This window comes from Cherax quadricarinatus, chromosome 74 (assembly GCF_038502225.1).
Source record: "Cherax quadricarinatus isolate ZL_2023a chromosome 74, ASM3850222v1, whole genome shotgun sequence".
Taxonomy (NCBI): domain Eukaryota; kingdom Metazoa; phylum Arthropoda; class Malacostraca; order Decapoda; family Parastacidae; genus Cherax; species Cherax quadricarinatus.
Genome location: NC_091365.1, coordinates 13,631,435 through 13,645,571, shown reverse-complemented (window position 1 = coordinate 13,645,571; position 14,137 = coordinate 13,631,435). Strand labels below are relative to the sequence as shown.

Here is a 14,137-nt window from a genome sequence, read left to right as displayed (position 1 = left end):
TCACCATCACAACTCAATAAAGCTGAATATTCATGATAAACTTACCATTTTGGATGACAAACTGATGTATAAATGGCTTTACTCCTGAAAAGTAGTTTAAATTCAGTTAATGTAACACTGCTTCTGTGAGACCATTAATGAGTTGCCTTATCTAAGTGAGGCCTTACTAATGACTATTACATTAAGGCTATACAATGCCTACGAACTTGGCACCAATAAATTGCCAGCACAGAAGGATAACAGCTCCGCTGTGCCTGGCGGTAGTCTTTCGTGCTGTTAATTCATAATTTTCCCTCAGTATGCCTGATGGTGAAACTTCGTAACAAATAAATGAATGAAAACATTATAAACAATATGAACCCACATACACTCTTTTTATCTTCTTCAGGGTTTTATTCTGAGCCCTTAGCGTATTCACTGGCTCTCGCGTTCCTGTCCTCTGCGTGGATACACGCTGAGAAATAAATAAATTCTGTTATGCAAAACATTGACAACGTTCCGCTCACACAAGGGCGAAATGTTGTCTTTGAAAATTCCTTGTAACTGTATTTTTGTTAATCTCTGATGGTGAAAAAAGACACGTGGCAAACTAGGACATTTTTATTAGGAAACGTTTCGGTCCTGGGACCTTGATCACTTTGGTCCCAGAACCGAAACGTTTTCTAATAAATGTCCTAGTGGGAATGCCTAAATCCCCTGAACTGCACTCTCTAGAGTGCAGAGCGAGACAGATTTCATAACGTACTCCTTGAAAATTCCGGAGCGATTGGTCCCAAATCTGCGCATCGAAATTACTCCCTAAGAGAGCAAAAGGCTCGTCAGACAGGGCAAAATGCCTCCAGTGAAAAGCAGGGCTTTGAGGAGTACACTAAGAGATAACACAATAAGTGTAAGGGAACCAAGACTCAACACCCTTCTTTCATACATAAGGGAAATTACCAACAGACCCTACGCTGTCTTCAAGAGGGAACTTCCTTATGACCTGAACTGTGGTGTATATGGACTTCGTGAGGCTTGCAGTAAGAGACTGGTTGATCAGGCCATCAACCAGGAGGAAGGCCTTGTCTGGGGACAGGATCAAGGAAGGGGAGGGGAGGGGACGATGATCCCTGAAATCGTCGTCAGGCAACTTTCAGGGATATAAGGGGGCTCACTAAGCTTACAGCTTCAATGGCACACTAAGCTTACAGCTTCATTGGCAAACAGTTACATTCAGGAGGAAGCTCTAAACCCCTAAAAGTCATACAGCACCTTGGGACCTGGAGGGAAGGATAGCTCCAGTTCCTTGGATCAAGATTCCTTCAGCATTAAAACACCCTCATTCCGTCTTAAAAAGGCTTTAAAAAACGTAAAATATTGCATAAAAATTTCCTTGAAGGGCTGGGGAAACTTAAATTAATGAGATTTTCATTCCTTCCACATTGTTGATTATTCACCTGGTGTCTTCAGTGGCTGCTTCACTAACGTCAGCTCAACTAGCAAATTGAATGTTTCGAGTGATTCTGGTACTGTCTTCATCACTTAGAGGCAACTTAAGTGTGGATTAATATGTGATTTTTTTCCATGATTGCGTCACCATACATTCAACTTGCGTGTGAGATGCCACTCAAAATAATGAAACACTTGCTATATAATAGTGATAAATTGTAGCTAAAGCACATGGGCAAACACTTAGGACATTTAATGGAAACGTTTCGATCTTGGGACGTTGTACACTCCTTTCGGTCCCAGGAACAAAACGTTGCTATGTCCTAAGTGATTCCTCACCTGTTTTTGGCATAAAAAATAGTAATCCCCATTTGCAAGAAACTCCAGCCTTGCCGAAAGGAAATTTTTTAAAGCTACTGAATGTAAGTGGCCTGTACTGTCCTAGTTCAAACTGACAGAATTCGTTTATTTATTGAAATTCATTGTGTGACGAACTTGATCCTGTGTGATGGAGTAGGTCAGGGAACCATCCTGCATGATGGATGTGATCCTGTGCGATGGAGAATGTCAGGGGAACCATCCTGCATGATGGAGAATGTCAAGGGAACCATCCTGCATGATGGAGAATGTCAGGGGAACCATCCTGCATGATGGACGTGTTGGGTCAACATGCTTCGTTCAAGCTCTAACCTGGGAATCCATACAGCGCCATATACCTAATTTTGTTAATAAAGATGGTTCTAAAAGGAAGCACATGGACCATCACTAGGACATATTAAAAAACGTTTTCTAGTTAACATGTCCTAGTGTTGGCTCTGATGTCCGTTGAAACCATCTGTCGGTATCCATTACTCAGTTTTATGCCACATTTGTTAAAACGAAGTCATGCCCTTCATGACCACTTTCCCGCTTCCTCAGAGTTCGAGCGGACGCATTATCCAGACGTGTTTGCGAGGGAAAGACTTGCAGCCAAAATTGGTCTTCCAGAAGCTAGGATACAAGTAAGTTACCTATGTTTTAGTTACTTTGTTAGCGTTTAGGCTTACTGGACTATGGCAGTTGTGTTGAAAATGGTATAAAATACCGACAAGTTGATGAGTGTCCCGTGGCCTGGTAGGCAATTCTCTTGCTTTACACAGTGTAAGTGGTTCGATCCTCGGCAAGGGTGGAAACATTGGGCATGTTTCCTTACACCTGCTGTCCCTGTTTACTTAGCAATTAGGTATCTGGGTGTTAGTCGACTGGTGTGGGTCGCATCCTGGGGGACAAGCTTAAGGACCCCAATGGAAATAAGAGTCACTCGATGACCCACTTCCATTCTTGGGTTATCCTAGGTGGCTAACCCTCCGGGGTTAAAGATCCGAACATCTTAAGACACATAAGCAACAGTTGAGTACCGCCTACGCGATAGTCTTCATCAGTCAAATACAGAGAATGATCTGTCCCTCGGCCTGGAGAAGTATGAGATGAAAATAAGTCAGACTCTTCTGGGTTATCCTAGGTAATTTACATTATGTATAATAAACTTGCTTAGTCCCTCAGTTTGGAAAAGTTAGTCTGAGGTGATCAGTCCCTTACCATATCCTTGGGTTACTTGCCCTCCGGGTTAAACTCCCGAATAAAATTGTATCTCTTAGTTAATCCTGAAAGTGTTCACAACAAGGTTCGTTTTCTGTGACAGGTTTGGTTCAGCAATCGACGCGCAAAATGGCGACGCGAGGAGAAACTGCGGAATCAGAGAAGAGTGGCTGAGGGCGTAGCACCATCCTCCCCGACAAGAATTATCAACAACTCCTTCACGCCCACGCCCATGTACACGCCCCTACCGCCACCGCCTATGTCCGTGGCTGATACTTATGGGTGAGTGAACCTTGTGTGAGGAATTATGTGGGTGATTATTATAATAAAAAAAGAAGCGCTAAACCACAAGGGCTATACAGCGATTATGTGGGTAGATTTTACAAGTACAATCTTGAATTAACCTTAAACTCACATAACTGGGAAGAACTTTGGCACATCTAAACTTTACTTATATGGATGTACCGCGGAGACATGTGGGGCTTCAGTGAGAATGGGTCTCAACATTGTTCCTCCTTGAATGCCCACTGTCTCAGCTCCCCAACTCACACTTCGGGTCCTTAAATTATGAACATATAGTTCCTGAATAATTATTAGAAAAACTAGGCCACTATACTGGCAAATTATGTGTGGACTCTATGAAAATTTATATTAAGTGACTATGTGACTTGATTAAAGTAATTTCTTGTATATTAATCATCACACATTACAGCGGTTCAATTACATTGTGAATATATGTTACCAAATTATGATCTTGGTGATATATCCTAACGCCTCCCTATAGGCAGGTACACTAATATATATATATATATATATATATATATATATATATATATATATATATATATATATTTTTTTTTTTTTTTTATCACACCGGCCGATTCCCACCAAGGCAGGGTGGCCCGAAAAAGAAAAACTTTCACCATCATTCACTCCATCACTGTCTTGCCAGAAGGGTGCTTTACACTACAGTTTTTAAACTGCAACATTAACACCCCTCCTTCAGAGTGCAGGCACTGTACTTCCCATCTCCAGAACTCAAGTCCGGCCTGCCGGTTTCCCTGAATCCCTTCATAAATGTTACTTTGCTCACACTCCAACAGCACGTCAAGTATTAAAAAGCATTTGTCTCCATTCACTCCTATCAAACACGCTCACGCATGCCTGCTGGAAGTCCAAGCCCCTCGCACACAAAACCTCCTTTACCCCCTCCCTCCAACCCTTCCTAGGCCGACCCCTACCCCGCCTTCCTTCCACTACAGACTGATACACTCTTGAAGTCATTCTGTTTCGCTCCATTCTCTCTACATGTCCGAACCACCTCAACAACCCTTCCTCAGCCCTCTGGACAACAGTTTTGGTAATCCCGCACCTCCTCCTAACTTCCAAACTACTAATTCTCTGCATTATATTCACACCACACATTGCCCTCAGACATGACATCTCCACTGCCTCCAGCCTTCTCCTCGCTGCAACATTCATCACCCACGCTTCACACCCATATAAGAGCGTTGGTAAAACTATACTCTCATACATTCCCCTCTTTGCCTCCAAGGACAAAGTTCTTTGTCTCCACAGACTCCTAAGTGCACCACTCACTCTTTTTCCCTCATCAATTCTATGATTCACCTCATCTTTCATAGACCCATCCGCTGACACGTCCACTCCCAAATATCTGAATACGTTCACCTCCTCCATACTCTCTCCCTCCAATCTGATATTCAATCTTTCATCACCTAATCTTTTTGTTATCCTCATAACCTTACTCTTTCCTGTATTCACCTTTAATTTTCTTCTTTTGCACACCCTACCAAATTCATCCACCAATCTCTGCAACTTCTCTTCAGAATCTCCCAAGAGCACAGTGTCATCAGCAAAGAGCAGCTGTGACAACTCCCACTTTGTGTGTGATTCTTTATCTTTTAACTCCACGCCTCTTGCCAAGACCCTCGCATTTACTTCTCTTACAACCCCATCTATAAATATATTAAACAACCACGGTGACATCACACATCCTTGTCTAAGGCCTACTTTTACTGGGAAAAAATTTCCCTCTTTCCTACATACTCTAACTTGAGCCTCACTATCCTCGTAAAAACTCTTCACTGCTTTCAGTAACCTACCTCCTATATATATATATATATATATATATATATATATATATATATATATATATATATATATATATATATATATATATATATATATGTCGTGCCGAATATGTAAAACTGGTCAATTAGCAAGAACTCATTTAAAATTAAGTCCTTTCTGAAATTTTCTCTTATACGTTTAAAGATATATTTTTTTCATTAACGTTAGTGTAAAAATTTATAATTTTGCACCAAAAGAATCTTAGAAAACTTACCTAACCTTATTATAACAAGCGCAATTTATTTTAGCCTAACCCAACTAAATATATTTTAGATTTGTTTACAATAATTTAATACTAAACAAACGCAGTGAAATATATTTTTTTCGTTAGGTTCAGAATGATTTTGGCGAAATTATTGCATACACAAATTTTCACTTGTCCTATATGGCAAGATGAGCGTTGCTATTTAAGCCAAGATGGCAAGTTCTGCCTATTCGGCACGACATATATATATATATATATATGCAAAACAACCACTCTGAAAGATTCCAATGCTCTATTTATTCATGTAAGAGATTTTAACCATCCAATTGATTTTCAAAAAGTTGAGAAAGTAGTATCAAGCAAGTCCATGGTCGACAGGAATATAATTGAATGTTTCATAAAAAGCAGTTTTGACAATAATATAAATACTTCCTTTGGTTTATATAAATTAGATCCATTTATAATTAATAGAATTTGGGAAGAATTTAATAATACACTGGACAAATAATAATTTTAAAAATTTTCTTGGGTAGAATAGTTTGTTGGTGGTTGTGCAAAGGACTTGTCCAGTTGGGCCGGCGCGCGTCAGGTGTTTAACCGTTGTGGGATCTGATAGAGAGGTGTTGGCCAGACCCCCTTATATACCTTCCTTGGATGCTTTACTTTCACAGTTCCTTGATAATGTGAGTAGTCACGAAAGCGCTTGGAATTTCTCTATTCTTTCAGAGTGGTTGTTTTGCATATTCTGAAATCACCTGTTTACTGTGATCTTATTGCATATACGTATATATATATATATATATATATATATATCTTTAGTTCTACAAGTACATGTACAAGGTATACATACAGGCCTAGCTGACATCAATGACATACTACTATATAGAAAGCCGCTTGTTATGCTGAGCACTTCGGACAAAGTAGGTCAGTTTTGTCCCAGGATGCGACCCACACAAGTCGACTAACACCCAGGTACCCATTTTATACTGATGGGTAAACAGACAACCGGAGTAGGAAACACGCCCAATGTTTCAACCCTCGCCGGGAATCGAACCCGGACACTCACTGTATGAAGCGAGAGCTTTTGTCACCAGACCACTTGTCACCAGACCACGGGCCACAGTATTGGCCAATAACTACCTACAATACCTCTTATGTGGTTGTATACCACATATAAGTGAACACGAATTATTCCAAGGCGGTGGTCATGTCGTCCAATCACGCATCCAAAATAATCATTATCAGCCATATGACTATTACACTATATATCTGGCTACTTCTAGATACCCTTTCACTTCCTTTATTCGGCCATTGTAAATTTTGGCCGATAATATTTCTATCGGTTGTATTCCCAGCTTCCTCCCCACTAAACATTTGATCTTTTACACATACATTTATTTAGATTTAGTGACACTTCCAGGTGTGTAATAGATTCTCCTTAGTATCTTCTAAAGTACACCAATTACATTTTACTTAACGGATTACAATAAGGAAAATGTAGATAATATAGATTCTCGTGATTAATACCTTACAAATATCGCATTAAAGATACATACTCAACGTTATATAAACAGTATTATCCTTATCAGTTCTTACACACAAATTACAGGAAAATTGTCAAAATTTTCCACTCCCTGGTTAGAGTAAATTTACTTAGGTAGTTTTTCTGACGCATTATGATTGTAACCAGATATAAACATGAAAATAGTTCATTTCCGCTGTAAATTAATCAACTATCAAAACTCTGGGGCCCAGTCCCTGGACCCATTATGTACCTCTGTAATCTTTTGACTACCTCCTACAGGATGGGTATGGGGTACATGATAAAGATATTAAACTAATGACGGTAACCTTGAAGCGCAAGCGGTAGCTCGATTCGCATCCGGAAAATACCAAGGTCGAACCCTGAGCTAAGCGGGACATATTGCCAAGTCTGCTAACACGTCATATAGCAGTAAATGGAGTTAATAGTTTGTTGTGGATCGCATCCTGGGGAAGGGCCTAAAAATGGCCCCAATGTTTTCAAACCACACTGCTTGACTTACTAGTAAATACACATTCATTGAGAGGTGTTTCCACAGGTGTGTACACTCAACCACATATGTAAGTATCCACACAGTTACTGTACAGACAAATGATGCGTAAGACTACGCACACAGTCGAGTATATACAAACAGGTTTACATACGTGTATATATATATATACATATATATATACATATATATATATATATATATATATATATATATATATATATATATATATATATATATATCACATACAGGTTTGTTAACATACACATACATAGGTGTGTATATGTACACAGGTTTGTGCACATCAGTTGTCGAAAGTGACAAGCAGAAAGGGACGGAGAAAGAGTCCGCCACCAATTGTCACACGATCAAAATTTTTATCAGTTCATTATTGGTAATATATAATTTACAATCTAAACCCTTATGGATCGTTGTATTATTGGTGCTTGAGCTAAGGAATAAGATAAACTAATAAATTTAAGATATTAATTAAAAACCCTTAATATTCAGTAGAAAACATAATCTTTGACCGGTTAAACACACACACTCGTGCCAAGTTCATCTCACTTCTCTGATCCCTCGGACACACTAACTCGCAACATAGTCAGGTTTTGAGTCAACACAGGCTAGGTTAGGTAAGATTTGTCAGGAAACAGGACAAGTGTTTCCTGTCGCGGGTCTTAGTCATATGAAGAGCCACAGCTGGAGCTTTTGATCCAGCTGCGACTCATCATATTAAGCATTCTACTGGCTTACCCATCCACCCATTTAATAATCTTTTAGACATCAACACGGCTACTGCTTTCCTAATTCCCCACGACGAACCAATCAAATCTGCCAAATCTGGTCACGTGATATAATACAACAATAGTGAAAATAAATAGGAAAAAATACGTTTAGTTCCTGTTCAATTTACTACTTGCACACAAAGACAAAAATATTTATGAACAATGTATATTATAAGCACTACATACTTAACATTGAGCATAAAATAAAACGTAGATATATTTACTTCCAAGCTTAATACATACTTACCGTATATGTAAAAGGTAGAAGTGGTAAACAAATATTTAATAAAATATAAAAAAACTGTGCGAGTTTTTTCCTGTAGATTACGAACAGGTTCAACTTATCGAGTTACTCTTGAAGACAGTAATCTCCCTTAAACATACATGGTTTCCCAGTTTGGAAAGTTGTGTGGGAACTGCCCCTGGGTGAGCGGCAAACTTACTAGTGCTGCTGATGCAGACTCCCCAGGTTAATTCTCTTAGGTTCACAAATGGTTCTTGAAACACATTTCGAATTACTGCTGCTGAAGTGAGAATGTACAAAACGTAGAGTTAACTCACTTGGTGGTAAGGAGCTTGATGTTCCCTGACCCTCTGGTCACCGTGAAGACGAATTTCGATATCCAGTGACCGCTTGCACTCACCCACAGATTACTACCTACTTTTCCCCAATGTCGGCCGATTATGTTGCTAGGAATTATAGATTTAGCCTCTATAATTTGGGAAACCACTCAAGGATATCTTCTTACCCAGCCAAGTGTTTAACGCCGGTGGCTGTTAATGCGTCACGTCCTCCCTTGTTGGAGTTAGAGATGCAACTGACCTGGCTAGCGTTTCTCCATTTGAAATTTGAGTCGCCAGTTCTCTAACTGATATTTTACATTAAACCTACTCCTACCTATTTTAGGTCCTAAAACTGTATTAATAATACCTACGGTTAGTTACTACTTTTTTACCTACGTAAAACTTCCTAGAAGGGTAAATATTATTATTGCGTACAGTTGCTAATTGTGTGTTAAGGGCTCTTAAAGCTTATGTACTATGAAACATTTCGTGGAATAAGTTTCCAGAGTAAGGAAATTTGAGATTTTTTTTAGTGAAGAATTGTTTCAGGGAGAATTATATAAACGCAAGCACAGAGGACCAAGTAGAGGATCTGAGTATTACGACGATTATTGTCATAAATGAATGGATATTAACTATAGAACTTCTATTACCACCACCAGATTACTACTTGTAACACTTCCACAACTACCCAGTGACTTCACCTACAATTGTCAATCAGCATTATCAGCACTGCCGATTACTTCACACAGAGTAGCGTTTCATTTAAAATTAACTAGCCAAGCTGTGGAAAGTGAACTACATTAACAACAAATAAATGCATCACGTTAATTAAGGCAGTACGAAGAAAAATCATGATACAAACGCTGTAGTCGAAGTATCTCGTAATTTAGTAGCAGGCTAAATCTAGGGAGAGACAGGACCTAAAAACAAGTCTTCTAGCACTACGATTTTTGTTGACTAAGCAGTGTTGTAGTTAGTCGATTGACTCCAGCCCTATCTTAGTTGTCTCACGATGCGGCTGTAACTCTCTCTTAACAATGGCAATACGTAGCTTAATATTTTATTATTTTTCTTACCTAGGTCTATGGCTGGAGGCGGGGGTTTCGGGATGACCTCGAGTGTGGGTTCCGTAGCATCCAGCCCTAACTGCCTGCCGCCGCATCAAGCCGCCACGGTGGTCCACTCTGGCAGCCCAGGGGGTGTGGGAGGCATGCCCCTCAACAGGGACAACACACACGCCCACAACCCCTACATGAGCCGTCCCACCTACGACTCCCTCTACTCTCACGCCAGAGCTTCTCCCACCTGCCCACCCATGCTCTATCACCCAGCCTCTCACCACCACCAGAGTCCCCACACTCACGAGTACAACACGCCCACACCACCAAACTCCCAGGCTGGTAAGTATTTATCTGCATACTGGCAATTGAGAAGCTAGATGTGAGAATTCTTTTAGAATTTATTACAATGATTAAAGAACTATGCACTCAGGTTAAATTATAATTATGGGGAGACTTAAACTCGTAAGTCACACAACGCCTGGTAAATGGAAACTATTCAATTTTAGCTCACGGAAAGGTAGGGTAGCTGCAATTACTTGAATAAGTGTACAAAAACAAATTTCGTTATAGTTAATTATGCAATAATATTGTCTTAGTTTCCATTGTTCTAGTTGTAAGCTTAGCATTCTTCTGCAGTTGCAAACCTGTGTTTTTTTTATTGTATGTCTTCAATGTAACATATTTACGAAAGATATCAACAGTCAAAATTAAAATTTCTTTGTTATACATATTCATAAGTTGAATGATTTAATTATAATGCAACGGGAAGGCTGCCGTTTCTTTAGATCTATCGAATTATAAATGGAAATTGGTGTGTAATTTGGAAACTGGAAATTGGAAAAATAAAGTATAACATTCTGGGAATGTTTATGAGATTACCCTAACATGTTATTTATTAAAAAGCATCTTTATTGGTAATGTTTTTCCATTCTTAGTATAAGATTTAAAAGATTTTCATATTTCCAGGTCTGCTGTCTCCTGGTGTATCAGTACCAGTAGCGGTTCCAGGCCAACACCACGATATGAACACCCAGTACTGGACACGTCTTCAGTAACTACTAGCTGAGGGTAGATGACCCTTGCTGAACGAGACTAACAAGTGGCACTGGTAGACTCTTACAACTGCAACACACTTCTACTGGAGGCCTCGGTAGATTAAATCTGTTGTAGCATGTCCCTGCATCATTGTAAACAAGACTAACTAAAAGATGAATATACACTATGGGTCTTTTAGAATCCCTTCGCTGCCACCAAGTGATGGAATATACAAGAACTGGATGCATATGCAGTTAATCACACCAGTATTTCACTGTTTGTGATCGCCACTAACGCAGCTTTTATTAACACTGTCTCTGCACAGCACCAATGCGGAATGGTAATGCAGTGAGCTGTTTAGGTTGTTGTCCGAGGTTGATTTCCTCGAGCACATAATTCAACCTTTAAACTGAATGAGTATTGAAATGTTGAGGTTGTGACTTCAGCCAAAGTGAGCCAGAAGGATTTATTCATGGTTTTCTATACATTCCAGTTAACTGATTAGAAATGCAAGTACCTCAATATATCCAGTTTTAATCTTGCCCTTAGTGCAAAGCCTTGTCATATAAAATGACTTGGACAAAGATATATATTTTTAAATTTAATTAAATAACTATTTCGGTGAATATTTGCTAGTCTAATGGTTCATATATTGATACATTTTAATAATTTTTTATGTAAATTCTTAACGTTTATAATTTAGATTTAATTTCCGAGACGAATTTTTCTCTATTGCTGATAGGCTGAGAATCTATTTGACTACTGTTCAATCCATTTCCATGGCGGTTGGCCACTCTCAACCAGTAACCATAATATCTGAGAACACATTGGCTACCCAAGTATAGCAGATTTACCGAAATTAAGTGGTTACTAGATTTTATATTATAAATCAAAACCAACTTATTGGGAAAGAATAAAACCCACAAATAAAACTTAACCTACCGTGAAGACAGTGTTGCTTGAACAAAAGCTGCAGTTGTATCATTGCAGCACATATTTACAATTTAATCTGTAGGTTAACTACAGGTTCGTGAAATACCTGACAGTTGGCCTTGACCATGTCTTAGTTCGTAACTTCGTCTCGGTATGACATAACGAGGCGATTTATTTATTTAACGAGAGTAGTGTACCTCCGCCACCTTGACCTTGTATCAGGGTATATGGAATCGAACTGACATTTTGTACATGAAAAAAACAATCTGGTTGTATATAATGTACTGTATAAATGGGACAATAATGGATAATCAGGTACTTGTTTATTTGTTCTTGTGTATATCTGAGCTAGGCTTAAGGGACGCTTGTGAAGTTTTAAGTTGGGGTTTATAGTCGGGCTCTTTCTTATTTTAGTCCTGGGAAACTTTTATATTCTCGAGAGCGACCTGTGACAGAATTCTGTACCGTTATTTAACCTTATCAGCTTTGCATTATTCAGTCTTAGTTACGGTGACTTTTCTCCCATAACCTTCATGGGCAAGGGGGGTGGTAAGGGTGCCTTGATCCTGGTGATGGCTCTATCCAAGGCAGCGGTTCTTAACTAAGGGGGGGAAGTAATTCCAGGGGAAACTAAAGAATATGTTGGGTATTTGCCATTTGCTCCTTAAATACACCATTATGAATAGTTAATAATAAAGTTAAGAATGAAAACTTGTTCTCAATTTTCCTATTTAAATAAAGAGGACTTTTTATTAATTCTTACAATGAGAAATTTATACGAAGGAGATGAGAAACTGAGAAAGGGGACGCGACCCAAAATAAGTTAAGAACCACTGATCCAAGGTATTGTATTGAACCTGATTACCTTTCGTTCCCCAGATGCATTATAACCTCGTTTGGTTTATCGTTTCTCCATGCAAATAATAAGTTTCGCCCAAAATATATTTGTTTTTTTTTCTAGGCACGAAGATGTAGAGTTATCCGAAACTAATGCGCTTTCACTTCTAATTTAATTAATGAAACTAGAAGAGACGTGCAGTTTGAGTGTTAGCTCGGACTAATTATAGTGTGCATTTTTATTCATAAACGGTACTTGATCATAACACGTAGCCTTCACCTATGAGGTACATTCCCAGAATAACACCTCATTAGGCTATGGTCTAGCGCTCAAACTTACTCGCTACTTCCAGCATTTTGTTTTTCCAAATGCTTGGTTGCTACTGACAAAAACGGTAAAAAAAAGGTTATGGAATGTGAGTGAAAATTTGATTTGCCTTATAACACGGCACCTGTGTGTTTTGATGTGGAGGTCAAATACATAGACTGATTATGCTTTTAGAGTTGCAGGTGAGCTGCGGATGGAAAGATGCTTGTGCATGGTTGCATCGTTGAACATTCCTCTAAAGTAAAATGATTCACGAGAAGTCTGTTCTTATAAATAATATCTTCAGGCCCATAACAGGAAAAAATTATTTAAATCTGTAAAGTTGATGAATTTCTTTTGAACGAGATCCTACAAAATACCAATTTGGAGACAATTACGTAAATGAAACGAATAAAATAACTTTTCATTGATATTAAGTATTCCTCCTAGTTTCTATGTCATTCTAGGAAATCAAGAGTATGTTATTACAGGTAACCAACTCCAAAGTACGAAATATGGGAAGCTACTTTCTTCCACCTGAACGCATGTTTAACTGCTCCTGAAAGGGAGACAAAATTGGCTAGGGTACCTAAGGTTGAAGCGATTTTACGGTATATATATATATTATATATATATATATATATATATATATATATATATATATATATATATATATATATATATATATATATATATATATATATATATATATATATATCCGAATACTTTTTTATATATTTTGTTTCAATTTAGTGATTACTTCACCTTGGTCTAATTTGGGTCTTTAAAAATCTTGTGTGTTATACTAATTTTATTATATAAATCGCATAATTAAAACTTCACTATAGAGGAGAGAAACACAATCATATCACGAGTAAAGCTGTTTTTGCATGTTTTTGTTTTAAGGTTATGCAGATATTTATTTTGTAGAATATGAAGTTTAAATTTGTATAATAATGCGATCAACAAAATATCAAGCTATGTTTAGCAAAACACAAAAAAATGTTAATAAAATAATTACGATAGTTAACCCTAAAATCCTCCATCTTGGAGACCATTCTTGAATAGATTTTTCTACTGTGATTTGCCTGTACCAAGCATTAAGTCAAGTCTTCCAGGAGGACAAATCTCTCTAGTGTTACTGAACTGGTGATTCACGTAGAAGTTGAGTGAAAAAAAAAAATAATAGGCAGACCATTTGAATTATTTCCATT

The 14,137-nt window shown here is 38.2% G+C and overlaps 1 protein-coding gene across 6 annotated transcripts in view; it reads left to right on the top strand.

Annotated features, from left to right (window-relative positions):
* Positions 1-13,534, top strand: part of LOC128700231 (paired box protein Pax-6) — a 299,207-nt gene extending 285,673 nt beyond the window's left edge. For all 6 annotated transcript variants that reach the window (XM_070100798.1, XM_070100797.1, XM_070100794.1 and 3 more), the window contains 4 exons: positions 2,347-2,429; positions 3,110-3,288; positions 9,831-10,150; positions 10,778-13,534. In XM_070100798.1, the coding sequence (XP_069956899.1) occupies positions 2,347-2,429; positions 3,110-3,288; positions 9,831-10,150; positions 10,778-10,866 (671 nt within the window). In that variant the 3' untranslated portion in view covers positions 10,867-13,534. The remainder of the gene's footprint in view (positions 1-2,346; positions 2,430-3,109; positions 3,289-9,830; positions 10,151-10,777) is intronic.
* The last annotated feature ends 603 nt before the right edge of the window (positions 13,535-14,137 follow it).